At 68.1% G+C, this 27361-nt stretch overlaps 3 protein-coding genes and 7 non-coding genes across 10 annotated transcripts; 7 read left to right on the top strand and 3 right to left on the bottom strand.

Annotated features, from left to right (window-relative positions):
- Positions 1-10128: 10128 nt before the first annotated feature.
- LOC131276497 (5S ribosomal RNA) lies at positions 10129-10247 on the top strand. The gene has a single exon (XR_009183969.1). It is a non-coding gene; the product is annotated as a 5S ribosomal RNA (ribosomal RNA).
- A 1178-nt stretch (positions 10248-11425) lies between these two features.
- On the bottom strand, positions 11426-13705 carry LOC139437793 (basic proline-rich protein-like). The gene is made up of 3 exons (XM_071212471.1): positions 13512-13705; positions 11986-12916; positions 11426-11668 (listed from the first exon to the last, which is right to left on the bottom strand). Exons 1-3 carry the CDS (start codon positions 13703-13705, stop codon positions 11426-11428), a joined length of 1368 nt encoding a protein of 455 aa, XP_071068572.1.
- Positions 12938-13056, top strand: LOC131276496 (5S ribosomal RNA). Its single transcript, XR_009183968.1, has one exon. It is a non-coding gene; the product is annotated as a 5S ribosomal RNA (ribosomal RNA).
- Positions 13706-14215: 510 nt separating the features above from the next.
- On the bottom strand, positions 14216-16295 carry LOC139437792 (basic proline-rich protein-like). The gene is made up of 2 exons (XM_071212469.1): positions 16257-16295; positions 14216-15769 (listed from the first exon to the last, which is right to left on the bottom strand). The coding sequence occupies exons 1-2, from the start codon at positions 16293-16295 to the stop codon at positions 14216-14218; spliced, it is 1593 nt and encodes a 530-aa protein (XP_071068570.1).
- LOC131276495 (5S ribosomal RNA) lies at positions 15768-15886 on the top strand. The gene has a single exon (XR_009183967.1). It is a non-coding gene; the product is annotated as a 5S ribosomal RNA (ribosomal RNA).
- A 2284-nt stretch (positions 16296-18579) lies between the features above and the next one.
- On the top strand, positions 18580-18698 carry LOC131276494 (5S ribosomal RNA). The gene has a single exon (XR_009183966.1). It is a non-coding gene; the product is annotated as a 5S ribosomal RNA (ribosomal RNA).
- Positions 18699-19848: 1150 nt separating this feature from the next.
- LOC139437791 (basic proline-rich protein-like) lies at positions 19849-21912 on the bottom strand. Its single transcript, XM_071212468.1, has 2 exons — positions 21874-21912; positions 19849-21393 (listed from the first exon to the last, which is right to left on the bottom strand). The coding sequence occupies exons 1-2, from the start codon at positions 21910-21912 to the stop codon at positions 19849-19851; spliced, it is 1584 nt and encodes a 527-aa protein (XP_071068569.1).
- LOC131276499 (5S ribosomal RNA) lies at positions 21392-21510 on the top strand. Its single transcript, XR_009183971.1, has one exon. It is a non-coding gene; the product is annotated as a 5S ribosomal RNA (ribosomal RNA).
- Positions 21913-24194: 2282 nt separating the features above from the next.
- Positions 24195-24313, top strand: LOC131276493 (5S ribosomal RNA). The gene has a single exon (XR_009183965.1). It is a non-coding gene; the product is annotated as a 5S ribosomal RNA (ribosomal RNA).
- A 2696-nt stretch (positions 24314-27009) lies between these two features.
- Positions 27010-27128, top strand: LOC131276492 (5S ribosomal RNA). The gene has a single exon (XR_009183964.1). It is a non-coding gene; the product is annotated as a 5S ribosomal RNA (ribosomal RNA).
- Positions 27129-27361: the final 233 nt, after the last annotated feature.

Here is a 27361-nt window from a genome sequence, read left to right as displayed (position 1 = left end):
AATTCTTCTTTGTGTTCATCCAATGTCTTCTTAATATTCTTAATCTCTTTAGCCATCTCATTGAATTTATTAAGGAGATTTGTTTGAATATCGATAATTAGTTGTCTCAACTCCTTTATATCATCTGGAGGCATATCTTCTTCCTTTAACTGGGCCATAGCTTTTGGTTTCTTGGTGTGCATTGTAATTTTTTGTTGGTGTCTTCACATCTGGCTTCCTAAAGTATTTACTCTGGGTGCAGTTTTTCTCTTTAGTTTAGGGCTTCCTATCCTTTCTCCCTTGCTGGTTGTGCAGTAGGAGCCAAACGTGTAGTTGGTGCTGTAAGCTGTGGAGGCTCAAGCTGCCCTCATTGCACCAGGGACCAATGAAGCTTCTTCCAACTTTCTCCTTTGCCAGGGGTAGGGACAGAGTCACAGCTGTGTGGAATAATCCATGTGCAGGCCTAGACTGTAGTTGCCCAGAGAGACTGATGAAGCTTCACATCCCTTTCTCCCCTGCCTGGGGCAGGGATGGCTGCAGATGTGGGCAGCAATCTATAGAGTGCGGGTCCAAGATGACTGCAGCTGCCCCAGCAGACTTCCAATTATCAGTCTATGCCAGCCAAATGTACCTGTAGTTACCTATATAGGCTGGTGCAGGGCTCCTCGGGCTCCTCCCCACCAGAGGCGGAGCTGAAGCCTAGGCAGGCTGCAGGCTGATCTGCATGAAAGAAACTGGTTCCTGCCAACACTGACGATGAGAGTTTCCATCAGTCCGGCTTCCCTTAAGGTTGGGGGATGGTGTCAGAATGGCAGCTACTAGCCTCTTTCTAACTTGGGCTGGTTCACACCCCAGCTGTTCCCAGGGTTATATCTTGGCCAGCTGAGTCTCCCAATCAGTAGCCAAAATTGGCAGTCAACCATCTCCTCCCCTGTGTCTGGGAAATGGAGCTTCCAATTCCCATCACAGAGCAGCTCCTGGGGTGACTGGTGCCACCAGAGTAGGACAATCATCAGCCTCCACAGCTTGGCCAGTAATTTCCCTGCTGGAGGTGGCACTGGGGCCTAGGCTAGAGCTGCAATCTGATCTGGATGGGAAGAAGCTGGTCCCCACCAGCACTGGGATCCTCAGTCCACCCAGCTTCCCCTCATGTCAGGCACGGAGTTCAGATGGCAGCCCCCAGCCTCTTTCTGACTTGGACAGGCTCAAGCTTTAGCTGTTCTCAGGATTATACTGTAGCCCACTGAGTTTCCTCATCAATAGCTGAAATTGGTGCCCAACCATCTCTTCCTCCCCCATTTTGGGGAAGTGGAGCTTTCGATTCCAGCTGCAGCACAGCTCTCGAGGCGCCTTGTGCCTCCAGTGGACGATGGGCACTGGCCTCTGTGGTGTGGAGCCTCTACTCACGAGTCTTCTCTGCAGATGGGCAGTATCCTCCATCCTCTCCTTCAAAGAGTTGCAGGATACTCTTCTGGCCTCCTGGAGCCTCCAAACAGGTGCTTCAGCTAGCTCCAGAGAGCTCTGGGTGTATGCTAACTGCCCTGTAGCAGGAGTTGACTCTAGGAGCTCCTTACTCCGCCATCATCTTGCTGGTTGTTCATGGCACTGCTTTTGAATCAGCCTACATCCTTTGATTGACGAATTTAGTCCATTCACATTCAATGATTGCAGTAGTTTGATGTGGTTATGAATTCCAAAAATAAATATTGAATTATGCTCATAATCTGAGCTGTACCTGGGCATGACTGAGTTATGATTAGGGCGTTGAGTCCCCACCCCTTGGTGGGTGGGGACTCAGATAAAGGGCATGGTGAAGAACAGACTTGAGGGGTTTCTGATGTTGGAGTTTGATGCTGAAGACTTAAGCTGCAGTCAGCACACAGAGGAAAGAGATGCCATCCCCAGGAAGGAAGGAACCTTGAATCCAGAGAAAAACAAGCCCCAAGAACATAGGAACCCAGGAAGCCTGAGCCCTCGCAGATGTCGGCAGCCATCTTGCTCCAAATAGACTTTGGTGAGGGAAGTAAATTATGCTTTATGGCCTGGAATCTGTAAGCTCCTACCCCAAATAAATACCCTTTATGAAAACCAACCAATTTCTGGTATTTTGCATCAGCATCCCTTTGGCTGAGTAATACAATGATATTATTGTAAATGCATTATTACTTCCACCATTTTATTCTTTGGTTCTCATATGTCATACCATATTTTCATCTGTATTTTTACTCTTTCATTTATCCTTACTGCTACTCTTCCTTCTATACTCTCCTCCAAGCCTCTCTCTCACCTTTTTCTTTCAGGCTCTAAGGCTTCCTTTAATATTTCCTGCAAAGGTGGGTTCTTTTTTATGAACTCTCTTAGTTTCCATTTGTTTGTGAATATTTTATACTCATCTTCATATTTGAAGGACAATTTTGCGGGATACAGTATTCTTGGCTGGCAACTTTTCTTTCAGTCTCCTAACTGTATCATACCACTGTCTTCTCGACTCCATGGTTTCTGATTAGAAATCTGCACTAAGTCTTACTGGACATCCCTTGTATGTGATGGTTTGCTTCTCCTTTGCTGCCTTCAGAATTTTCTCTTCATCTTTTACACGTGACATTCTGAGTAGTATGTGTCTTGGAGTTGGCCTATTCAAATTTTTTCTGGTTGGGGTAGAGTGAGCCTTTTGGACATTAACTTCATTTCTTTCATGAGAGTAGGGAAATTTTCAGCTAATAAATCCTCAAATACTCTTTCTGACCCTTTTCCTTGTCTTCTCCTTCTGGAACTCCCATGATATGTATATTGTTGCATTTTGTGTTGTCATCCAACTCCCTGAGTCCCTGATCAATTTCCCCCCCATTCTTTTCTTCCTCTGTTCTTCTCTCTCTTCAATTGCAGCTGTTCTGTTTTTGGTATCACTTATTCTTTCTTCTATCACTTTGAGTCTGCTGTTGTATGCCTCTAATGTTTCTTATCTCACCTCCATGAAGTCTTTTACTTTTCTATTCAGGATTTCAAGTTCTTCTTTGTGCTCACTCAAAGTCTTCTTGATGTCATTTATGTCTTTAGCCATATTGTCTTTCAATTCATTAATTTGATTTTGAAAATTTGTGTGCCTCTCACTAATTGATTCTCTCAAATCCTGTGTCTCTTCCAGGGCTTTGATTTTTTTCCCCTGGCCCATGTCTTCCATTTTCTTAGTATGGCTACTTGTTATTTTTAATTTATGTGTAGGCATCTGATTAGGATGTAGTTTACTCAGATGCTCAATTTCTTCCTCTTTCATAGGGATTTAGTGATGGGAGGCTGTGTGTTATTGCTGCTTTTTGATTCTTGGTTTGACCTGGATCATTAGGACAGTCTGTTAGTTGCTCAAAACCGGGTTCTGGACCCAGTAATGGGTTGCAGACCTGCGTCCTAGGGCCTTGGGAAGTGAAGCTATAAAAGCCAGAAAAAGCCTCCCTTACATATTTTTAAATTTATTTTTAAATATATTTTTTATTTATTTTTAAAAGATACTTAGATTACATAAAATGTTACATAAAAAATATAAGGGGTTCCCATATGCCGCATTCCCCACACCTCCCACTTTTCTCACATTAACAACGTCTTTCATTAGTGTGGTACATCCATTGCAATTGATGAACACATTTTGGAGCATTGCCACTAAGCATGGGTTACAGTTTACATTGTAGTTTACACTCTCTCCCACTCCATTCTGTAGGTTTTGGCAGAATATATAATGCCCTGTGTCTGTCTTTGCAATGTCATTCAGAACAATTCCAAGTCCTGAAAATGCCCCCATATTACAATTCTCTTTCCCTCTCCCTGCCTTCAGCACCTCCTATAGCCACTGTCTCTACATCAATGATATAATTTCTTCCATTGCTAAAACCACATTAAGTCTATAGTAGAATACCAGTAAGTCCACTCTAATCCATATTTTATTCCCCAATCCTGAGAATTCTGGGATGGTGTTGCCCACTCCACCTCTAACTGAGAGGGGGCTTCGATCCCATATGGCTAATGGATGGGACTCTATTGCTTCTAGTCGTAGACTCTCTCTGTTCCTTGGTGTGGTGGCTGTCCATCCTCACCTCCTTGTTAGTTGTCCTGGGTAAGTCCAATGAACTGGAGAGTAGGTGTTGCAACTCCATGGAGGCTCAGAGCCCAGCTGGCACATGGACAGCCCAGAGAGTCAAGTCTCTTGGGCATACACCTCCCAACTCCAGCACCAACTATAGGTTCAAATAAAAAGGGACAGAAGAGGCATGTGTAGAGAAGTCACATCTGAGTCCAACTCTGTCACAATTGGGAGCACAAACTCCAAAGTAGGGCCCACTGGCAAGATACCAAACTCCAGAGGTATCTGCCATGACCATAGGACCTGGGTGTCTCCAACACCCTCAGAAGCCCCACTATTTGGGGTAATACCTGCTTTGGCTCTCTATGAGATCCTGCTTAAGCACTGCTCAGCAGGATTTTCCTTACATATTTTTAAATTTTCTCACATGCACTTCTTTGGTCTGCCAGCAGATGGTGTGTGTTCACAGCCCTCTCATGTCGATGCCTAGTTGGAGCATGCTAGAGTTTTTCTGTTTTTGTTTTTTTAAATGAAAGTTTTTATTCTTTTTTTTTAAAAAAGATACCTAGATCACACAAAATGTTACATTAAAAAATATGAGGTTCCTGTATATCCCACATACCACCCCCACCCCCCCGAACTCCTCCCATATCAACAACTTCTTTCATCAGTGTGGCACATTCATTGCATTTGATGAATACATTTTGGAGCACTGCTACACAGCATGGATTATAATTTACAGTGTAGTTTACACTCTCCCCCAGTCCATTCAGTGGGTTATGGCAGGATATATAATGTCCTGCATCTGTCCCTGCAATATCACTTAGGACAACTCCAAGTCCCCAAAATGCCCCATATCACACCTCTTCTTCCCTCTCCCTGCCCTCAGCAACTCCCGTGGCCACTGTCTCCACATCAATGATACGATTTCTTCCATTGCTAGAGTCACAATAATTTTATAATAGAATACCAGTAAGTCCACTCTAATCCATATTTTATTCCTCCATCCACCACCCAGCACAGAGAAGGACAAAGGCAGGAAAGAGTAATTCAAAACTCAAGCACATGTCGTACTTTTGAGACATGTTTGAGTTTTGAGTTGCTCTTTCCTGCCTTTGTCCCTCTCTGCTCTAGGCAGTATCCAGTCTTTTCCTGGTGTCCAACCTAGGACATCTTTTTCTAGTCTGCCTCAGGCTGTCCTCTAGCTATTTTTGTGGCTGTGGGGATGCACAAGTCCAAATTCTGCAAACTAGGGGCTCTGGTGAAGGTCCTTGATGAGTTACCCAGGAGATGCTGGTTGTCCAAAGTTGAGGTGGGAATTCTCTAGGTAACTGCACTTTCTATTTCTGTAAAGTAGGTTTTTGAAATTTTGATTGCTAATCCATTGAACCTATAAATCAGTTTGGTAGGATCGACATCTTAATGATATTTAGTCTCCCAATCCATGAACATAGAATGTCTTTGCATTTGTTTAGGATTTCATTGATTTCTTTCAGCATTGTTTTGTAGTTTTCTGCATATAGGTTGTCTACTGCTTTGGTTAAACTGATTTTTATGTATTTGAGATTTTTGTTGCTATTATAAATGGATTTTCCCTGATTTCCTTCTCAGATTGCTCAGCACTACTGTACAGAAACATTACTAATTTCTGTGCATTGATCTTTTATCCTGCCACTTTGCTGAACTCATTAGCTCAAGTACCTTTGTTGTAGATATTTCCAAAGTTTCTAAATAAAGAATCATGTGATCTGCAAATAGTGAGAGTTTTACTTCCTCTTCCTATCTGGATTCCCCCCCCCCCACCTTTTTTTTTTTCTTGGCTAATTACTCCAGGTAGAACTTCTAGCATAATGTTGAATAACAATGGTGACAAAGGGCATCCTTGTCTTGTTCCCAGTCTTAGAAAGATTTCAACCTTTCCCCATTGAGTACAATGTTAGCTGTGGATGTTCACACATATGGTTTTGATCATACTAAGGAACTGTCCTTATATTCCTATCTTTGAAAGTGTTTTTATCAAGAAGGAAGCTGGGTTTTGTTGAATGCCTTTTACTTGATCATGTGTTTTTTTTCCCCTTCAATTTGTTAATGGGGTATATTACATTAATGGGTTTTTTTAAATGTTGAAGCAGGCATGCATATCAGGAATAAATTCCACTTGATCATGATATTGAAGTCTTCTTTTTTTCTTTTTTTTAAAGACATATTTATTTATGTAATTTCCCTCCCCTTCCCGGGTGTCTTTTCACTGCGTCTTGTTTCTTTGTCCGCTTCTGTTGTCGTCAGGGGCACGGGAAGTGTGGTCAGCGCCATTCCTGGGCAGGCTGCACTTTCTTTTGCGCTGGGCAACTCTCCTTACGGGGCGCACTCCTTGCGTGTGGGGCTCCCCTACGCGGGGGACACTCCTGCATGGCAGGGCACCCCTTCCGCGCATCAGCGCTGTGCGTGGGCCAGCTCCACCTGGGTCAAGGAGGCCCCGGTTTGAACGGCATACCTCCCATGTGGTAGACGGACGCCCTAACCACTGGGCCAAAGTCCGTTTCCCGATATTGAAGTCTTGATGTGCTGTTGGATTCGATTTGCAAGTATTTTGTTGAGAATTTTTGCATCTGTGCTCATTACAGAGAATGGTCTCTAATTTTCTTTCTTTATAGTATCTTTATCTGGGTTTCATATTAGGACAATGATGGCTTCATCAAATGTGTTGGGTAGTATTCCCTCCTCTTCAATTTTTCAGAAGAGTTTAAACAGGGTTGGTGGGAATTCTTCTCTAAATACTTGGTAGAATAAACCTGTGAGGACTTCACATCCTGAACTTTTCTTTGTTAGGAGATTTTTTTTTTTTTAAAGATTTATTTATTTAATTTCCCCCCCTCCCCTGGTTGTCTGTTCTTGGTGTCTATTTGTTGCGTCTTGTTTCTTTGTTTGCTTTTCTTTGTCCGCTTCTGTTGTCGTCAGCGGCACAGGAAGTGTGGGCGGCGCGATTCCTGGGCAGGCTGCACTTTCTTTTCACGCTGGGCAGCTTTCCTCACGGGCGCACTCCTTGCGCGTGGGGGCTCCCCCACGCGGGGGACACCCTTGCGTGGCACGGCACTCTTTGCGCTCATCAGCGCTGCGCATGGCCAGCTCCACACGGGTCAAGGAGGCCCGGGGTTTGAACCACGGACCTCCCATATGGTAGACAGACGCCCTAACCGCTGGGCCAAAGTCCGTTTCCCTGTTGGGAGATTTTTGACGACTAATTCAGTTTCTTTAAATGTGATTGGTTCGTTGAATTCTGGTAATTCTTTAAGAGTAGATGTAGATAGGTTGTGCACTTCTGGAAATGGTTCAATTCATCTAACTTGTCTAGTTTGTTGGCATACAGATTCTCATAGCATCCCATTATCATCCTTTTTATTTCTCTGAAGTCATTCATGACGTCTCCCTTTTCATTTCTGATTTTCTTAATTTGCATCATCGCTCATTTTTTCTTTCTTAGTCTATCAAGTATTTGTAAATTTTAATTATCTTCTCAAAGAATCACCTTTTGGTTTTGTTGATTTTCCCTTTTTTATTTGGTTCCCGAATTCGCTTATATCTATGCTAACCTTCTTTATTTCTCCTAGGTTTGGGAATGGTTTGCTATACGTTATCTACTTTCAACCATTAACTTAGAGGATTGATTTCAGGTTTTTCTTCTTAACTATAAGCATTTAAGATAACAAATTCAGCTTTTTCATTTTAAAAAAAATAGGGATTTAGTAGTATAAATTTCCCACTCAAAACTGCCTTTGCTATGACCTGTAAGTTTAACATAATGTGTTTTCATCGTAATTTGTCACAATATATTTACTAATTTCATATCCAATTTCCATTGACCAACTTATTATTTAGGAATGTATTCTGCTTTCAACATTTTAGGATTTTAAATCTTTCCCATTTATAATTGAATTCCAAGATAATTGCATAATAACCTAAGAAGGTGAGCAGTATAATTTAAAACAATTACTGAATTACTGAGAACTGCTTCCACACAGATAAGAAGACCCACAGTAGCTAGGCCACATAGACATAGCACGGGGCCCAATTTTCCTCCCGCAAAGGGCTGCTGGCACTCAGAGCTCAAGACGCATGGAGAGTCGACAAATGGCGGGAAGGCAGACCGGAGGGCACCTGGTAGACCCGGGTACCACCTGGCTGAGACCGGGTCCGAACTGGTTGAGCCCGAGTCGCAATTGGCTGAGACCGGTCCCGGGCCGGTACCTTCACGGCCGAGTCCAGCCCGAGCACCAGGGCACGACCGCCAGGGACCGCTCCGGCCGGAACTCCCTGCACTGCCCGGCGGACACCCGCCCGACCGCGGCCCGCGAGGCCTCTGGCCCGTGCCCCTTTAGCCCGCGACCCTCTGGCCGCAACAGGAAGCCGAGGTTTCCTTCCCCCTGGGGGGACGGCAGGGCCCGTGGGACGGGATGTGTGCTCGGGACCCGAGGGCACACGAGGGCACGGCGAGCAGAGGCGCTGGTCCTGGCAGCCCGGCGCCACGTCCAGTTGGGCTAGGGGCTGGGAGACCGAGGCCCAGCGGTCCAGGCCGTCACTGGCGGCGGGCAGGTGTGCCGAGGCCGGGTCTCGCTAGCCGGAGAACTGAAGGAAGCGGCCTCCCGAGGGAGATGTCCCCCACGGGGCGCGCGGCGCGGGTTGCAAGGGTCCCTCCCGCCGGCGGGCGGCAAGCGCCCAGGCGCCTTGTGGAAGGCCTGGCCGAGCGGGCGGCCGTGTCGCCCTCGCCTCCCGCCAGGCGCACCTGCGGGAGCTGGGCGACCTCTGCCGTCAGCAGGCGCTGGCGACAGCGAGGCCTGGCCGGCTGAGGCCGGGACGCCTGGAGGGGCTCGGGGCGGCAGGGCAGCGGGCCGGGGCCCCAGCTCTGCGGCCCAGGGCCTCTGGGACGAGAGGCCCGTGCCGGCAGCCCGGCAGGGCCCAGGCGCAGGTGCGTGGGGACCGAGGCCCCGCCCAGCGCCGCGGCCCGGGTGCGGTTGCGCTGCGTGCGCCTCGGGGCCTCCCGCTGCGGCTGGGCAGCCCCCGGTGCCAGGTCCCAGGGCCTGTGCTCTGGCCCCAGCTGCGCAGGCCTACGGACAGCCTGGCCCCGACCCGGCCACCTGCCGCTCTCCACCTGGCTCCTGGGTGAGCGTTTGCAGCCAGCGCGGCCGCCCGCATCCGACAGGCGGCTCGTGGCCGACGCTCCGAGGGAGAGCGGCCGCTGCCGCGCACGGCGCGGCTGTGTGGCCTGAAGGCCGGGCGGCGTGCGAGGCGACCCCCGCCCTCCGGGTGGGCGTGGCTCCTGGGGGCGGGCCCCGGCGGCCGAGGGCAGAGCCCGGCGCGCGCGGCCGGGAGCACGAGGTCTGGACGCGGGGACCCGCTGCGGCGGCCCAGGGCCCAGGGTCCGAGCTCCGGGGGGGGGGGGGGAGAGGCGTGCGGGGTGAGGGTGTGGGTGGGGGGCCGGGGGCCGGGGACCGGAGACAAGCGGGCGCGTGGGCGGCAGGCCGGGCCTGGGGCCGGCCCCGCCTCCTGGGCCGGGGCGGTACCAGTACCGGCTGAGGGGCGCCGGGTGGGCGGGGTGGCAGGCGCTTCGGGGAGCCCCGGCGCCGGGCGGTGAGGCAGGGCCGTGCGGCCGGCAGGAGGCGCCGGCGCTCGCGCCTGCGGCGGGTCGCTGCGGGAGAGTCGGGGGCCGGCCGGGCAGGCCACGGGGGTGCGCGTGGCGGTGGGGAGTCGGCGGGGCGCCGTCCGGGGACTGAGCCGTCGGGGGCGCGCGGGCCGCGCCGTGGGCCCGAGGGCGGGGCCGGGGCCGGTGGCGTGTGGGCAGGCGAGCGGCGGGGCTCCCGGGAGCCAGTGGCGTGCGGGGCAGGTGGGGCCCGAGGCCAGGGGCGGGCCGGAACGGCTGGCGGCGGCGGCGGCGGGCTGAACGGTCGGCCCGGAGGCGGCCGCCCTCAGCCTCCGGGGGCGGGGCGGGGCCGGGCGGGGCGGGAGCGGGAGGCTGGCGGCTGGCGGCTGGCGGCGCGGCGGCGCGCAGCGGGCTCTTGAGGCTGCCGGCGGCGGCAGCCGGCGTCTACGGCCATACCACCCTGAACGCGCCCGATCTCGTCTGATCTCGGAAGCTAAGCAGGGTCGGGCCTGGTTAGTACTTGGATGGGAGACCGCCTGGGAATACCGGGTGCTGTAGGCTTTTGCCACAAGCCTCCCCCTCCCTCTCGCTCGCGCTCCTTTTGCCCGCCCCGAGCCGGGCTCCCCGCAGCCGTCACGGCCAGGAATGCCCGCCCCCGGCCCCCGGCCCCAAGCCGCGCGCGCCCTTTCCTGGCGGCGCAGCCACGCAGGCAGTCACGCAGGCAGCCACTCAGGCGGCGGCCACCCAGCCTTTCCGTGCAGCTCGCAGCCACGCACCAACCCTCACCCGGCTGGGGCTCGCAGGGGCCCGCGCCCACTGCGCCTGGGCCCAAGACCCCAGGCCCGCTACACCTGTCCGCGTCCGGCGGGCCCTGCCCCTGGCCCGTGTCCCGGAACCGTGCACACCCGGCCTGCCCCTTCTCGCCTTCCCCGCCTCGCCTGGCACCACGCCGATGGGCCCCATGCCACAGACTTCCCGTGGCCCCCTGAGCCCAGGGGACAGGCCCCACCCAACCAGCCGCCCACTGCCCCGTGGCCCCTCGGGCAGCGGGAAAGCGGGCGGCGCTCGCTCTCCCTCAGCCAGTGCGGTCGGTACCCCTGTGCCGACCAACGGGACACGGTCCGGAGCCCGCGAAGCAGGCACGCAGGCGCACGCACGCACGCACGCACGCACGCACGGACAGAAGCCCCGCGGGCCCGGGGCCCATCGCTCCTCCCGCACGGGGCTGGTGGCATTCAGAGCCCATGGCGCCTGGACACACCGCCGCCGGCGGCGGAGGCAGACCGGGGGCCACCTGGCTGAGCCCGGGGGCCACCTGGCTGAGCCCGGGACCCACCTGGCTGAGCCCGGGTCCCACCTGCCTGAGCCGGGCTCTCACCTGGCTGATCGGGGCTCCCACGTGGCTGAGCCAGGGTCCCGGGCCGGTGCCTTCCCCGCCGGGTCCAGCCCAAGCACCAGCACCCGCCACCCGGGCCCGCTGGGGCCAGAGCTCCCTGCCCTGCCCGGCGGACACTCGCCGGTCCGCTGCCCGGGAGGCCTGTGGCCCGTGCCCCTCTGGCCCCAGCAGCAGTCCGGGGCCTCTATCCCCCGGGGGGACGGCAGGGCCCGAGGGCCAGGATGTGTGCTCGGGACCCGAGGGCACACGAGGGCACGGCGAGCAGAGGCGCTGGTCCTGGCAGCCCGGCGCCACGTCCAGTTGGGCTAGGGGCTGGGAGACCGAGGCCCAGCGGTCCAGGCCGTCACTGGCGGCGGGCAGGTGTGCCGAGGCCGGGTCTCGCTAGCCGGAGAACTGAAGGAAGCGGCCTCCCGAGGGAGATGTCCCCCACGGGGCGCGCGGCGCGGGTTGCAAGGGTCCCTCCCGCCGGCGGGCGGCAAGCGCCCAGGCGCCTTGTGGAAGGCCTGGCCGAGCGGGCGGCCGTGTCGCCCTCGCCTCCCGCCAGGCGCACCTGCGGGAGCTGGGCGACCTCCGCCGTCAGCAGGCGCTGGCGACAGCGAGGCCTAGGCCGGCTGAGGCCGGGACGCCTGGAGGGGCTCGGGGCGGCAGGGCAGCGGGCCGGGGCCCCAGCTCTGCGGCCCAGGGCCTCTGGGACGAGAGGCCCGTGCCGGCAGCCCGGCAGGGCCCAGGCGCAGGTGCGTGGGGACCGAGGCCCCGCCCAGCGCCGCGGCCCGGGTGCGGTTGCGCTGCGTGCGCCTCGGGGCCTCCCGCTGCGGCTGGGCAGCCCCCGGTGCCAGGTCCCAGGGCCTGTGCTCTGGCCCCAGCTGCGCAGGCCTCCGGACAGCCTGGCCCCGACCCGGCCACCTGCCGCTCTCCACCTGGCTCCTGGGTGAGCGTTTGCAGCCAGCGCGGCCGCCCGCATCCGACAGGCGGCTCGTGGCCGACGCTCCGAAGGAGAGCGGCCGCTGCCGCGCACGGCGCGGCTGTGTGGCCTGAAGGCCGGGCGGCGTGCGGGGCGACCCCCGCCCTCCGGGTGGGCGTGGCTCCTGGGGGCGGGCCCCGGCGGCCGAGGGCAGAGCCCGGCGCGCGCGGCCGGGAGCACGAGGTCTGGACGCGGGGACCCGCTGCGGCGGCCCAGGGCCCAGGGTCCGAGCTCCGAGGGGGGTTGGGGGAGAGGCGTGCGGGGTGAGGGTGTGGGTGGGGGGCCGGGGGCCGGGGACCGGAGACAAGCGGGCGCGTGGGCGGCAGGCCGGGCCTGGGGCCGGCCCCGCCTCCTGGGCCGGGGCGGTACCAGTACCGGCTGAGGGGCGCCGGGTGGGCGGGGTGGCAGGCGCTTCGGGGAGCCCCGGCGCCGGGCGGTGAGGCAGGGCCGGGCGGCCGGCAGGAGGCGCCGGCGCTCGCGCCTGCGGCGGGTCGCTGCGGGAGAGTCGGGGGCCGGCCGGGCAGGCCACGGGGGTGCGCGTGGCGGTGGGGAGTCGGCGGGGCGCCGTCCGGGGACTGAGCCGTCGGGGGCGCGCGGGCGGCGCCGTGGGCCCGAGGGCGGGGCCGGGGCCGGTGGCGTGTGGGCAGGCGAGCGGCGGGGCTCCCGGGAGCCAGTGGCGTGCGGGGCAGGTGGGGCCCGAGGCCAGGGGCGGGCCGGAACGGCGGGCGGCGGCGGCGGCGGCGGCGGGCTGAACGGTCGGCCCGGAGGCGGCCGCCCTCAGCCTCCGGGGGCGGGGCGGGGCCGGGCGGGGCGGGAGCGGGAGGCTGGCGGCTGGCGGCTGGCGGCGCGGCGGCGCGCAGCGGGCTCTTGAGGCTGCCGGCGGCGGCAGCCGGCGTCTACGGCCATACCACCCTGAACGCGCCCGATCTCGTCTGATCTCGGAAGCTAAGCAGGGTCGGGCCTGGTTAGTACTTGGATGGGAGACCGCCTGGGAATACCGGGTGCTGTAGGCTTTTGCCACCAGCCTCCCCCTCCCTCTCGCTCGCGCTCCTTTTGCCCGCCCCGAGCCGGGCTCCCCGCAGCCGTCACGGCCAGGAATGCCCGCCCCCGGCCCCCGGCCCCCGGCCCCAAGCCGCGCGCGCCCTTTCCTGGCGGCGCAGCCACGCAGGCAGTCACGCAGGCAGCCACTCAGGCGGCGGCCACCCAGCCTTTCCTTGCAGCTCGCAGCCACGCACCAACCCTCACCCGGCTGGGGCTCGCAGGGGCCCGCGCCCACTGCGCCTGGGCCCAAGACCCCAGGCCCGCTACACCTGTCCGCGTCCGGCGGGCCCTGCCCCTGGCCCGTGTCCCGGAACCGTGCACACCCGGCCTGCCCCTTCTCGCCTTCCCCGCCTCGCCTGGCACCACGCCGATGGGCCCCATGCCACAGACTTCCCGTGGCCCCCTGAGCCCAGGGGACAGGCCCCACCCAACCAGCCGCCCACTGCCCCGTGGCCCCTCGGGCAGCGGGAAAGCGGGCGGCGCTCGCTCTCCCTCAGCCAGTGCGGTCGGTAACCCTGTGCCGACCAACGGGACACGGTCCGGAGCCCGCGAAGCAGGCACGCAGGCGCACGCACGCACGCACGCACGCACGGACAGAAGCCCCGCGGGCCCGGGGCCCATCGCTCCTCCCGCACGGGGCTGGTGGCATTCAGAGCCCATGGCGCCTGGACACACCGCCGCCGGCGGCGGAGGCAGACCGGGGGCCACCTGGCTGAGCCCGGGGGCCACCTGGCTGAGCCCGGGACCCACCTGGCTGAGCCCGGGTCCCACCTGCCTGAGCCGGGCTCTCACCTGGCTGAGCGGGGCTCCCACGTGGCTGAGCCCGGGTCCCGGGCCGGTGCCTTCCCCGCCGGGTCCAGCCCAAGCACCAGCACCCGCCACCCGGGCCCGCTGGGGCCAGAGCTCCCTGCCCTGCCCGGCGGACACTCGCCGGTCCGCTGCCCGGGAGGCCTCTGGCCCGTGCCCCTCTGGCCCCAGCAGCAGTCCGGGGCCTCTTTCCCCCGGGGGGTGGGGGTGGGGGGGGGACGGCAGGGCCCGAGGCCCAGGATGTGTGCTCGGGACCCGAGGGCACACGAGGGCACGGCGAGCAGAGGCGCTGGTCCTGGCAGCCCGGCGCCACGTCCAGTTGGGCTAGGGGCTGGGAGACCGAGGCCCAGCGGTCCAGGCCGTCACTGGCGGCGGGCAGGTGTGCCGAGGCCGGGTCTCGCTAGCCGGAGAACTGAAGGAAGCGGCCTCCCGAGGGAGATGTCCCCCACGGGGCGCGCGGCGCGGGTTGCAAGGGTCCCTCCCGCCGGCGGGCGGCAAGCGCCCAGGCGCCTTGTGGAAGGCCTGGCCGAGCGGGCGGCCGTTGTCGCCCTCGCCTCCGGCCAGGCGCACCTGCGGGAGCTGGGCGACCTCCGCCGTCAGCAGGCGCTGGCGACAGCGAGGCCTAGGCCGGCTGAGGCCGGGACGCCTGGAGGGGCTCGGGGCGGCAGGGCAGCGGGCCGGGGCCCCAGCTCTGCGGCCCAGGGCCTCTGGGACGAGAGGCCCGTGCCGGCAGCCCGGCAGGGCCCAGGCGCAGGTGCGTGGGGACCGAGGCCCCGCCCAGCGCCGCGGCCCGGGTGCGGTTGCGCTGCGTGCGCCTCGGGGCCTCCCGCTGCGGCTGGGCAGCCCCCGGTGCCAGGTCCCAGGGCCTGTGCTCTGGCCCCAACTGCGCAGGCCTCCGGACAGCCTGGCCCCGACCCGGCCACCTGCCGCTCTCCACCTGGCTCCTGGGTGAGCGTTTGCAGCCAGCGCGGCCGCCCGCATCCGACAGGCGGCTCGTGGCCGACGCTCCGAGGGAGAGCGGCCGCTGCCGCGCACGGCGCGGCTGTGTGGCCTGAAGGCCGGGCGGCGTGCGGGGCGACCCCCGCCCTCCGGGTGGGCGTGGCTCCTGGGGGCGGGCCCCGGCGGCCGAGGGCAGAGCCCGGCGCGCGCGGCCGGGAGCACGAGGTCTGGACGCGGGGACCCGCTGCGGCGGCCCAGGGCCCAGGGTCCGAGCTCCGGGGGGGGGGGGGAGAGGCGTGCGGGGTGAGGGTGTGGGTGGGGGGCCGGGGGCCGGGGACCGGAGACAAGCGGGCGCGTGGGCGGCAGGCCGGGCCTGGGGCCGGCCCCGCCTCCTGGGCCGGGGCGGTACCAGTACCGGCTGAGGGGCGCCGGGTGGGCGGGGTGGCAGGCGCTTCGGGGAGCCCCGGCGCCGGGCGGTGAGGCAGGGCCGGGCGGCCGGCAGGAGGCGCCGGCGCTCGCGCCTGCGGCGGGTCGCTGCGGGAGAGTCGGGGGCCGGCCGGGCAGGCCACGGGGGTGCGCGTGGCGGTGGGGAGTCGGCGGGGCGCCGTCCGGGGACTGAGCCGTCGGGGGCGCGCGGGCCGCGCCGTGGGCCCGAGGGCGGGGCCGGGGCCGGTGGCGTGTGGGCAGGCGAGCGGCGGGGCTCCCGGGAGCCAGTGGCGTGCGGGGCAGGTGGGGCCCGAGGCCAGGGGCGGGCCGGAACGGCTGGCGGCGGCGGCGGCGGCGGCGGCGGGCTGAACGGTCGGCCCGGAGGCGGCCGCCCTCAGCCTCCGGGGGCGGGGCGGGGCCGGGCGGGGCGGGAGCGGGAGGCTGGCGGCTGGCGGCTGGCGGCGCGGCGGCGCGCAGCGGGCTCTTGAGGCTGCCGGCGGCGGCAGCCGGCGTCTACGGCCATACCACCCTGAACGCGCCCGATCTCGTCTGATCTCGGAAGCTAAGCAGGGTCGGGCCTGGTTAGTACTTGGATGGGAGACCGCCTGGGAATACCGGGTGCTGTAGGCTTTTGCCACCAGCCTCCCCCTCCCTCTCGCTCGCGCTCCTTTTGCCCGCCCCGAGCCGGGCTCCCCGCAGCCGTCACGGCCAGGAATGCCCGCCCCCGGCCCCCGGCCCCCGGCCCCAAGCCGCGCGCGCCCTTTCCTGGCGGCGCAGCCACGCAGGCAGTCACGCAGGCAGCCACTCAGGCGGCGGCCACCCAGCCTTTCCGTGCAGCTCGCAGCCACGCACCAACCCTCACCCGGCTGGGGCTCGCAGGGGCCCGCGCCCACTGCGCCTGGGCCCAAGACCCCAGGCCCGCTACACCTGTCCGCGTCCGGCGGGCCCTGCCCCTGGCCCGTGTCCCGGAACCGTGCACACCCGGCCTGCCCCTTCTCGCCTTCCCCGCCTCGCCTGGCACCACGCCGATGGGCCCCATGCCACAGACTTCCCGTGGCCCCCTGAGCCCAGGGGACAGGCCCCACCCAACCAGCCGCCCACTGCCCCGTGGCCCCTCGGGCAGCGGGAAAGCGGGCGGCGCTCGCTCTCCCTCAGCCAGTGCGGTCGGTACCCCTGTGCCGACCAACGGGACACGGTCCGGAGCCCGCGAAGCAGGCACGCAGGCGCACGCACGCACGCACGGACAGAAGCCCCGCGGGCCCGGGGCCCATCGCTCCTCCCGCACGGGGCTGGTGGCATTCAGAGCCCATGGCGCCTGGACACACCGCCGCCGGCGGCGGAGGCAGACCGGGGGCCACCTGGCTGAGCCCGGGGGCCACCTGGCTGAGCCCGGGACCCACCTGGCTGAGCCCGGGTCCCACCTGCCTGAGCCGGGCTCTCACCTGGCTGAGCGGGGCTCCCACGTGGCTGAGCCCGGGTCCCGGGCCGGTGCCTTCCCCGCCGGGTCCAGCCCAAGCACCAGCACCCGCCACCCGGGCCCGCTGGGGCCAGAGCTCCCTGCCCTGCCCGGCGGACACTCGCCGGTCCGCTGCCCGGGAGGCCTCTGGCCCGTGCCCCTCTGGCCCCAGCAGCAGTCCGGGGCCTCTTTCCCCCGGGGGGTGGGGGTGGGGGGGGACGGCAGGGCCCGAGGCCCAGGATGTGTGCTCGGGACCCGAGGGCACACGAGGGCACGGCGAGCAGAGGCGCTGGTCCTGGCAGCCCGGCGCCACGTCCAGTTGGGCTAGGGGCTGGGAGACCGAGGCCCAGCGGTCCAGGCCGTCACTGGCGGCGGGCAGGTGTGCCGAGGCCGGGTCTCGCTAGCCGGAGAACTGAAGGAAGCGGCCTCCCGAGGGAGATGTCCCCCACGGGGCGCGCGGCGCGGGTTGCAAGGGTCCCTCCCGCCGGCGGGCGGCAAGCGCCCAGGCGCCTTGTGGAAGGCCTGGCCGAGCGGGCGGCCGTTGTCGCCCTCGCCTCCGGCCAGGCGCACCTGCGGGAGCTGGGCGACCTCCGCCGTCAGCAGGCGCTGGCGACAGCGAGGCCTAGGCCGGCTGAGGCCGGGACGCCTGGAGGGGCTCGGGGCGGCAGGGCAGCGGGCCGGGGCCCCAGCTCTGCGGCCCAGGGCCTCTGGGACGAGAGGCCCGTGCCGGCAGCCCGGCAGGGCCCAGGCGCAGGTGCGTGGGGACCGAGGCCCCGCCCAGCGCCGCGGCCCGGGTGCGGTTGCGCTGCGTGCGCCTCGGGGCCTCCCGCTGCGGCTGGGCAGCCCCCGGTGCCAGGTCCCAGGGCCTGTGCTCTGGCCCCAACTGCGCAGGCCTCCGGACAGCCTGGCCCCGACCCGGCCACCTGCCGCTCTCCACCTGGCTCCTGGGTGAGCGTTTGCAGCCAGCGCGGCCGCCCGCATCCGACAGGCGGCTCGTGGCCGACGCTCCGAGGGAGAGCGGCCGCTGCCGCGCACGGCGCGGCTGTGTGGCCTGAAGGCCGGGCGGCGTGCGGGGCGACCCCCGCCCTCCGGGTGGGCGTGGCTCCTGGGGGCGGGCCCCGGCGGCCGAGGGCAGAGCCCGGCGCGCGCGGCCGGGAGCACGAGGTCTGGACGCGGGGACCCGCTGCGGCGGCCCAGGGCCCAGGGTCCGAGCTCCGGGGGGGGGGGGGGAGAGGCGTGCGGGGTGAGGGTGTGGGTGGGGGGCCGGGGGCCGGGGACCGGAGACAAGCGGGCGCGTGGGCGGCAGGCCGGGCCTGGGGCCGGCCCCGCCTCCTGGGCCGGGGCGGTACCAGTACCGGCTGAGGGGCGCCGGGTGGGCGGGGTGGCAGGCGCTTCGGGGAGCCCCGGCGCCGGGCGGTGAGGCAGGGCCGGGCGGCCGGCAGGAGGCGCCGGCGCTCGCGCCTGCGGCGGGTCGCTGCGGGAGAGTCGGGGGCCGGCCGGGCAGGCCACGGGGGTGCGCGTGGCGGTGGGGAGTCGGCGGGGCGCCGTCCGGGGACTGAGCCGTCGGGGGCGCGCGGGCCGCGCCGTGGGCCCGAGGGCGGGGCCGGGGCCGGTGGCGTGTGGGCAGGCGAGCGGCGGGGCTCCCGGGAGCCAGTGGCGTGCGGGGCAGGTGGGGCCCGAGGCCAGGGGCGGGCCGGAACGGCTGGCGGCGGCGGCGGCGGGCTGAACGGTCGGCCCGGAGGCGGCCGCCCTCAGCCTCCGGGGGCGGGGCGGGGCCGGGCGGGGCGGGAGCGGGAGGCTGGCGGCTGGCGGCTGGCGGCGGGCGGCGCGCAGCGGGCTCTTGAGGCTGCCGGCGGCGGCAGCCGGCGTCTACGGCCATACCACCCTGAACGCGCCCGATCTCGTCTGATCTCGGAAGCTAAGCAGGGTCGGGCCTGGTTAGTACTTGGATGGGAGACCGCCTGGGAATACCGGGTGCTGTAGGCTTTTGCCACCAGCCTCCCCCTCCCTCTCGCTCGCGCTCCTTTTGCCCGCCCCGAGCCGGGCTCCCCGCAGCCGTCACGGCCAGGAATGCCCGCCCCCGGCCCCCGGCCCCCGGCCCCAAGCCGCGCGCGCCCTTTCCTGGCGGCGCAGCCACGCAGGCAGTCACGCAGGCAGCCACTCAGGCGGCGGCCACCCAGCCTTTCCGTGCAGCTCGCAGCCACGCACCAACCCTCACCCGGCTGGGGCTCGCAGGGGCCCGCGCCCACTGCGCCTGGGCCCAAGACCCCAGGCCCGCTACACCTGTCCGCGTCCGGCGGGCCCTGCCCCTGGCCCGTGTCCCGGAACCGTGCACACCCGGCCTGCCCCTTCTCGCCTTCCCCGCCTCGCCTGGCACCACGCCGATGGGCCCCATGCCACAGACTTCCCGTGGCCCCCTGAGCCCAGGGGACAGGCCCCACCCAACCAGCCGCCCACTGCCCCGTGGCCCCTCGGGCAGCGGGAAAGCGGGCGGCGCTCGCTCTCCCTCAGCCAGTGCGGTCGGTACCCCTGTGCCGACCAACGGGACACGGTCCGGAGCCCGCGAAGCAGGCACGCAGGCGCACGCACGCACGCACGGACAGAAGCCCCGCGGGCCCGGGGCCCATCGCTCCTCCCGCACGGGGCTGGTGGCATTCAGAGCCCATGGCGCCTGGACACACCGCCGCCGGCGGCGGAGGCAGACCGGGGGCCACCTGGCTGAGCCCGGGGGCCACCTGGCTGAGCCCGGGACCCACCTGGCTGAGCCCGGGTCCCACCTGCCTGAGCCGGGCTCTCACCTGGCTGAGCGGGGCTCCCACGTGGCTGAGCCCGGGTCCCGGGCCGGTGCCTTCCCCGCCGGGTCCAGCCCAAGCACCAGCACCCGCCACCCGGGCCCGCTGGGGCCAGAGCTCCCTGCCCTGCCCGGCGGACACTCGCCGGTCCGCTGCCCGGGAGGCCTCTGGCCCGTGCCCCTCTGGCCCCAGCAGCAGTCCGGGGCCTCTTTCCCCCGGGGGGTGGGGGTGGGGGGGGACGGCAGGGCCCGAGGCCCAGGATGTGTGCTCGGGACCCGAGGGCACACGAGGGCACGGCGAGCAGAGGCGCTGGTCCTGGCAGCCCGGCGCCACGTCCAGTTGGGCTAGGGGCTGGGAGACCGAGGCCCAGCGGTCCAGGCCGTCACTGGCGGCGGGCAGGTGTGCCGAGGCCGGGTCTCGCTAGCCGGAGAACTGAAGGAAGCGGCCTCCCGAGGGAGATGTCCCCCACGGGGCGCGCGGCGCGGGTTGCAAGGGTCCCTCCCGCCGGCGGGCGGCAAGCGCCCAGGCGCCTTGTGGAAGGCCTGGCCGAGCGGGCGGCCGTTGTCGCCCTCGCCTCCGGCCAGGCGCACCTGCGGGAGCTGGGCGACCTCCGCCGTCAGCAGGCGCTGGCGACAGCGAGGCCTAGGCCGGCTGAGGCCGGGACGCCTGGAGGAGCTCGGGGCGGCAGGGCAGCGGGCCGGGGCCCCAGCTCTGCGGCCCAGGGCCTCTGGGACGAGAGGCCCGTGCCGGCAGCCCGGCAGGGCCCAGGCGCAGGTGCGTGGGGACCGAGGCCCCGCCCAGCGCCGCGGCCCGGGTGCGGTTGCGCTGCGTGCGCCTCGGGGCCTCCCGCTGCGGCTGGGCAGCCCCCGGTGCCAGGTCCCAGGGCCTGTGCTCTGGCCCCAACTGCGCAGGCCTCCGGACAGCCTGGCCCCGACCCGGCCACCTGCCGCTCTCCACCTGGCTCCTGGGTGAGCGTTTGCAGCCAGCGCGGCCGCCCGCATCCGACAGGCGGCTCGTGGCCGACGCTCCGAGGGAGAGCGGCCGCTGCCGCGCACGGCGCGGCTGTGTGGCCTGAAGGCCGGGCGGCGTGCGGGGCGACCCCCGCCCTCCGGGTGGGCGTGGCTCCTGGGGGCGGGCCCCGGCGGCCGAGGGCAGAGCCCGGCGCGCGCGGCCGGGAGCACGAGGTCTGGACGCGGGGACCCGCTGCGGCGGCCCAGGGCCCAGGGTCCGAGCTCCGGGGGGGGGGGGGAGAGGCGTGCGGGGTGAGGGTGTGGGTGGGGGGCCGGGGGCCGGGGACCGGAGACAAGCGGGCGCGTGGGCGGCAGGCCGGGCCTGGGGCCGGCCCCGCCTCCTGGGCCGGGGCGGTACCAGTACCGGCTGAGGGGCGCCGGGTGGGCGGGGTGGCAGGCGCTTCGGGGAGCCCCGGCGCCGGGCGGTGAGGCAGGGCCGGGCGGCCGGCAGGAGGCGCCGGCGCTCGCGCCTGCGGCGGGTCGCTGCGGGAGAGTCGGGGGCCGGCCGGGCAGGCCACGGGGGTGCGCGTGGCGGTGGGGAGTCGGCGGGGCGCCGTCCGGGGACTGAGCCGTCGGGGGCGCGCGGGCCGCGCCGTGGGCCCGAGGGCGGGGCCGGGGCCGGTGGCGTGTGGGCAGGCGAGCGGCGGGGCTCCCGGGAGCCAGTGGCGTGCGGGGCAGGTGGGGCCCGAGGCCAGGGGCGGGCCGGAACGGCTGGCGGCGGCGGCGGCGGGCTGAACGGTCGGCCCGGAGGCGGCCGCCCTCAGCCTCCGGGGGCGGGGCGGGGCCGGGCGGGGCGGGAGCGGGAGGCTGGCGGCTGGCGGCTGGCGGCGCGGCGGCGCGCAGCGGGCTCTTGAGGCTGCCGGCGGCGGCAGCCGGCGTCTAGGGCCATACCACCCTGAACGCGCCCGATCTCGTCTGATCTCGGAAGCTAAGCAGGGTCGGGCCTGGTTAGTACTTGGATGGGAGACCGCCTGGGAATACCGGGTGCTGTAGGCTTTTGCCACCAGCCTCCCCCTCCCTCTCGCTCGCGCTCCTTTTGCCCGCCCCGAGCCGGGCTCCCCGCAGCCGTCACGGCCAGGAATGCCCGCCCCCGGCCCCCGGCCCCAAGCCGCGCGCGCCCTTTCCTGGCGGCGCAGCCACGCAGGCAGTCACGCAGGCAGCCACTCAGGCGGCGGCCACCCAGCCTTTCCGTGCAGCTCGCAGCCACGCACCAACCCTCACCCGGCTGGGGCTCGCAGGGGCCCGCGCCCACTGCGCCTGGGCCCAAGACCCCAGGCCCGCTACACCTGTCCGCGTCCGGCGGGCCCTGCCCCTGGCCCGTGTCCCGGAACCGTGCACACCCGGCCTGCCCCTTCTCGCCTTCCCCGCCTCGCCTGGCACCACGCCGATGGGCCCCATGCCACAGACTTCCCGTGGCCCCCTGAGCCCAGGGGACAGGCCCCACCCAACCAGCCGCCCACTGCCCCGTGGCCCCTCGGGCAGCGGGAAAGCGGGCGGCGCTCGCTCTCCCTCAGCCAGTGCGGTCGGTACCCCTGTGCCGACCAACGGGACACGGTCCGGAGCCCGCGAAGCAGGCACGCAGGCGCACGCACGCACGCACGCACGCACGCACGGACAGAAGCCCCGCGGGCCCGGGGCCCATCGCTCCTCCCGCACGGGGCTGGTGGCATTCAGAGCCCATGGCGCCTGGACACACCGCCGCCGCCGGCGGAGGCAGACCGGGGGCCACCTGGCTGAGCCCGGGGGCCACCTGGCTGAGCCCGGGACCCACCTGGCTGAGCCCGGGTCCCACCTGCCTGAGCCGGGCTCTCACCTGGCTGAGCGGGGCTCCCACGTGGCTGAGCCCGGGTCCCGGGCCGGTGCCTTCCCCGCCGGGTCCAGCCCAAGCACCAGCACCCGCCACCCGGGCCCGCTGGGGCCAGAGCTCCCTGCCCTGCCCGGCGGACACTCGCCGGTCCGCTGCCCGGGAGGCCTGTGGCCCGTGCCCCTCTGGCCCCAGCAGCAGTCCGGGGCCTCTATCCCCCGGGGGGACGGCAGGGCCCGAGGCCCAGGATGTGTGCTCGGGACCCGAGGGCACACGAGGGCACGGCGAGCAGAGGCGCTGGTCCTGGCAGCCCGGCGCCACGTCCAGTTGGGCTAGGGGCTGGGAGACCGAGGCCCAGCGGTCCAGGCCGTCACTGGCGGCGGGCAGGTGTGCCGAGGCCGGGTCTCGCTAGCCGGAGAACTGAAGGAAGCGGCCTCCCGAGGGAGATGTCCCCCACGGGGCGCGCGGCGCGGGTTGCAAGGGTCCCTCCCGCCGGCGGGCGGCAAGCGCCCAGGCGCCTTGTGGAAGGCCTGGCCGAGCGGGCGGCCGTTGTCGCCCTCGCCTCCGGCCAGGCGCACCTGCGGGAGCTGGGCGACCTCCGCCGTCAGCAGGCGCTGGCGACAGCGAGGCCTAGGCCGGCTGAGGCCGGGACGCCTGGAGGGGCTCGGGGCGGCAGGGCAGCGGGCCGGGGCCCCAGCTCTGCGGCCCAGGGCCTCTGGGACGAGAGGCCCGTGCCGGCAGCCCGGCAGGGCCCAGGCGCAGGTGCGTGGGGACCGAGGCCCCGCCCAGCGCCGCGGCCCGGGTGCGGTTGCGCTGCGTGCGCCTCGGGGCCTCCCGCTGCGGCTGGGCAGCCCCCGGTGCCAGGTCCCAGGGCCTGTGCTCTGGCCCCAACTGCGCAGGCCTCCGGACAGCCTGGCCCCGACCCGGCCACCTGCCGCTCTCCACCTGGCTCCTGGGTGAGCGTTTGCAGCCAGCGCGGCCGCCCGCATCCGACAGGCGGCTCGTGGCCGACGCTCCGAGGGAGAGCGGCCGCTGCCGCGCACGGCGCGGCTGTGTGGCCTGAAGGCCGGGCGGCGTGCGGGGCGACCCCCGCCCTCCGGGTGGGCGTGGCTCCTGGGGGCGGGCCCCGGCGGCCGAGTGCAGAGCCCGGCGCGCGCGGCCGGGAGCACGAGGTCTGGACGCGGGGACCCGCTGCGGCGGCCCAGGGCCCAGGGTCCGAGCTCCGGGGGGGGGGGGGGAGAGGCGTGCGGGGTGAGGGTGTGGGTGGGGGGCCGGGGGCCGGGGACCGGAGACAAGCGGGCGCGTGGGCGGCAGGCCGGGCCTGGGGCCGGCCCCGCCTCCTGGGCCGGGGCGGTACCAGTACCGGCTGAGGGGCGCCGGGTGGGCGGGGTGGCAGGCGCTTCGGGGAGCCCCGGCGCCGGGCGGTGAGGCAGGGCCGGGCGGCCGGCAGGAGGCGCCGGCGCTCGCGCCTGCGGCGGGTCGCTGCGGGAGAGTCGGGGGCCGGCCGGGCAGGCCACGGGGGTGCGCGTGGCGGTGGGGAGTCGGCGGGGCGCCGTCCGGGGACTGAGCCGTCGGGGGCGCGCGGGCCGCGCCGTGGGCCCGAGGGCGGGGCCGGGGCCGGTGGCGTGTGGGCAGGCGAGCGGCGGGGCTCCCGGGAGCCAGTGGCGTGCGGGGCAGGTGGGGCCCGAGGCCAGGGGCGGGCCGGAACGGCTGGCGGCGGCGGCGGCGGGCTGAACGGTCGGCCCGGAGGCGGCCGCCCTCAGCCTCCGGGGGCGGGGCGGGGCCGGGCGGGGCGGGAGCGGGAGGCTGGCGGCTGGCGGCTGGCGGCGCGGCGGCGCGCAGCGGGCTCTTGAGGCTGCCGGCGGCGGCAGCCGGCGTCTACGGCCATACCACCCTGAACGCGCCCGATCTCGTCTGATCTCGGAAGCTAAGCAGGGTCGGGCCTGGTTAGTACTTGGATGGGAGACCGCCTGGGAATACCGGGTGCTGTAGGCTTTTGCCACCAGCCTCCCCCTCCCTCTCGCTCGCGCTCCTTTTGCCCGCCCCGAGCCGGGCTCCCCGCAGCCGTCACGGCCAGGAATGCCCGCCCCCGGCCCCCGGCCCCCGGCCCCAAGCCGCGCGCGCCCTTTCCTGGCGGCGCAGCCACGCAGGCAGTCACGCAGGCAGCCACTCAGGCGGCGGCCACCCAGCCTTTCCGTGCAGCTCGCAGCCACGCACCAACCCTCACCCGGCTGGGGCTCGCAGGGGCCCGCGCCCACTGCGCCTGGGCCCAAGACCCCAGGCCCGCTACACCTGTCCGCGTCCGGCGGGCCCTGCCCCTGGCCCGTGTCCCGGAACCGTGCACACCCGGCCTGCCCCTTCTCGCCTTCCCCGCCTCGCCTGGCACCACGCCGATGGGCCCCATGCCACAGACTTCCCGTGGCCCCCTGAGCCCAGGGGACAGGCCCCACCCAACCAGCCGCCCACTGCCCCGTGGCCCCTCGGGCAGCGGGAAAGCGGGCGGCGCTCGCTCTCCCTCAGCCAGTGCGGTCGGTACCCCTGTGCCGACCAACGGGACACGGTCCGGAGCCCGCGAAGCAGGCACGCAGGCGCACGCACGCACGCACGCACGCACGCACGGACAGAAGCCCCGCGGGCCCGGGGCCCATCGCTCCTCCCGCACGGGGCTGGTGGCATTCAGAGCCCATGGCGCCTGGACACACCGCCGCCGCCGGCGGAGGCAGACCGGGGGCCACCTGGCTGAGCCCGGGGGCCACCTGCTGAGCCCGGGACCCACCTGGCTGAGCCCGGGTCCCACCTGCCTGAGCCGGGCTCTCACCTGGCTGAGCGGGGCTCCCACGTGGCTGAGCCCGGGTCCCGGGCCAGGTGCCTTCCCCCGCCGGGTCCAGCCCAAGCACCAGCACCGCCACCCGGGCCCGCTGGGGCCAGAGCTCCCTGCCCTGCCCGGCGGACACTCGCCGGTCCGCTGCCCGGGAGGCCTGTGGCCCGTGCCCCTCTGGCCCCAGCAGCAGTCCGGGGCCTCTATCCCCCGGGGGACGGCAGGGCCCGAGGGCCAGGATGTGTGCTCGGGACCCGAGGGCACACGAGGGCACGGCGAGCAGAGGCGCTGGTCCTGGCAGCCCGGCGCCACGTCCAGTTGGGCTAGGGGCTGGGAGACCGAGGCCCAGCGGTCCAGGCCGTCACTGGCGGCGGGCAGGTGTGCCGAGGCCGGGTCTCGCTAGCCGGAGAACTGAAGGAAGCGGCCTCCCGAGGGAGATGTCCCCCACGGGGCGCGCGGCGCGGGTTGCAAGGGTCCCCTCCCGCCGGCGGGCGGCAAGCGCCCAGGCGCCTTGTGGAAGGCCTGCCGAGCGGGCGGCCGTGTCGCCCTCGCCTCCCGCCAGGCGCACATGCGGGAGCTGGGCGACCTCCGCCGTCAGCAGGCGCTGGCGACAGCGAGGCCTAGGCCGGCTGAGGCCGGGACGCCTGGAGGGCTCGGGGCGGCAGGGCAGCGGGCCGGGGCCCCAGCTCTGCGGCCCAGGGCCTCTGGGACGAGAGGCCCGTGCCGGCAGCCCGGCAGGGCCCAGGCGCAGGTGCGTGGGGACCGAGGCCCCCGCCCAGCGCCGCGGCCCGGGTGCGGTTGCGCTGCGTGCGCCTCGGGGCCTCCCGCTGCGGCTGGGCAGCCCCCGGTGCCAGGTCCCAGGGCCTGTGCTCTGGCCCCAGCTGCGCAGGCCTCCGGACAGCCTGGCCCGACCCGGGCCACCTGCCGCTCTCCACCTGGCTCCTGGGTGAGCGTTTGCAGCCAGCGCGGCCGCCCGCATCCGACAGCCGCTCGTGGCCGACGCTCCGAGGGAGAGCGGCCGCTGCCGCGCACGGCGCGGCTGTGTGGCCTGAAGGCCGGGCGGCGTGCGGGCCGACCCCGGCCCTCCGGATGGGCGTGGCTCCTGGGGGCGGGCCCCGGCGGCCGAGGGCAGAGCCCGGCGCGCGCGGCCGGGAGCACGAGGTCTGGACGCGGGGACCCGCACTGCGGCGGCCCAGGGCCCAGGGTCCGAGCTCGGGGGGGGGGGGGGGGAGAGGCGTGCGGGGTGAGGGTTGTGGGTGGGGGCCGGGGGCCGGGGACCGAGACAAGCGGGCGCGTGGGCGGCAGGCCGGGCCTGGGGCCGGCCCCGCCTCCTGGGCCGGGGCGGTACCGGCTGAGGGCGCCGGGGTGGGCGGGGTGGCAGGCGCTTCGGGGAGCCCCGGCGCCGGGCGGTGGGGCAGGGCCGGCCGGCCGGCCGGCAGGAGGCGCCGGCGCTCGCGCCTGCGGCGGGTCGCTGCGGGAGAGTCGGGGGCCGGGCAGGCCACGGGGGTGCGCGTGGCGGGTGGGGAGTCGGCGGGGCGCCGTCCGGGGACTGAGCCGTCGGGGGCGCGCGGGCGGCGCCGTGGGCCCGAGGGCGGGGCCGGGGCCGGTGGCGTGTGGGCAGGCGAGCGGCGGGGCCTCCCGGAGCCAGTGGCGTGCGGGGCAGGTGGGGCCCGAGGCCAGGGGCGGGCCGGAACGGCGGGCTGCAAGCGGCGGCGGCGGCGGCGGGCTGAACGGTCGGCCCGGAGGCGGCCGCCCTCAGCCTCCGGGGGGCGGGGCGGGGCCGGGCGGGGCGGGAGCGGGAGGCTGGCGGCTGGCGGCTGGCGGCGCGGCGGCGCGCAGCGGGCTCTTGAGGCTGCCGGCGGCGGCAGCCGGCGTCTACGGCCATACCACCCTGAACGCGCCCGATCTCGTCTGATCTCGGAAGCTAAGCAGGGTCGGGCCTGGTTAGTACTTGGATGGGAGACCGCCTGGGAATACCGGGTGCTGTAGGCTTTTGCCACCAGCCTCCCCTCCCTCTCGCTCAGCGCTCCTTTTGCCCGCCCCGAGCCGGGCTCCCCGCAGCCGTCACGGCCAGGAATGCCGCCCCCGGCCCCCGGCCCCCAAGCCGCGCGCGCCCTTTCCTGGCGGCGCAGCCACGCAGGCAGTCACGCAGGCAGCCACTCAGGCTGGCGGCCACCCAGCCTTTCCTTGCAGCTCGCAGCCACGCACCAACCTCTCACCCGGCT

The sequence above is a fragment of the Dasypus novemcinctus genome, chromosome 28 (genome assembly GCF_030445035.2).
Source record: "Dasypus novemcinctus isolate mDasNov1 chromosome 28, mDasNov1.1.hap2, whole genome shotgun sequence".
Classification (NCBI taxonomy): Eukaryota; Metazoa; Chordata; class Mammalia; order Cingulata; family Dasypodidae; genus Dasypus; species Dasypus novemcinctus.
Note: the sequence above shows the minus strand (reverse complement) of the source record. Positions and strands in the feature narration are given on the sequence as shown.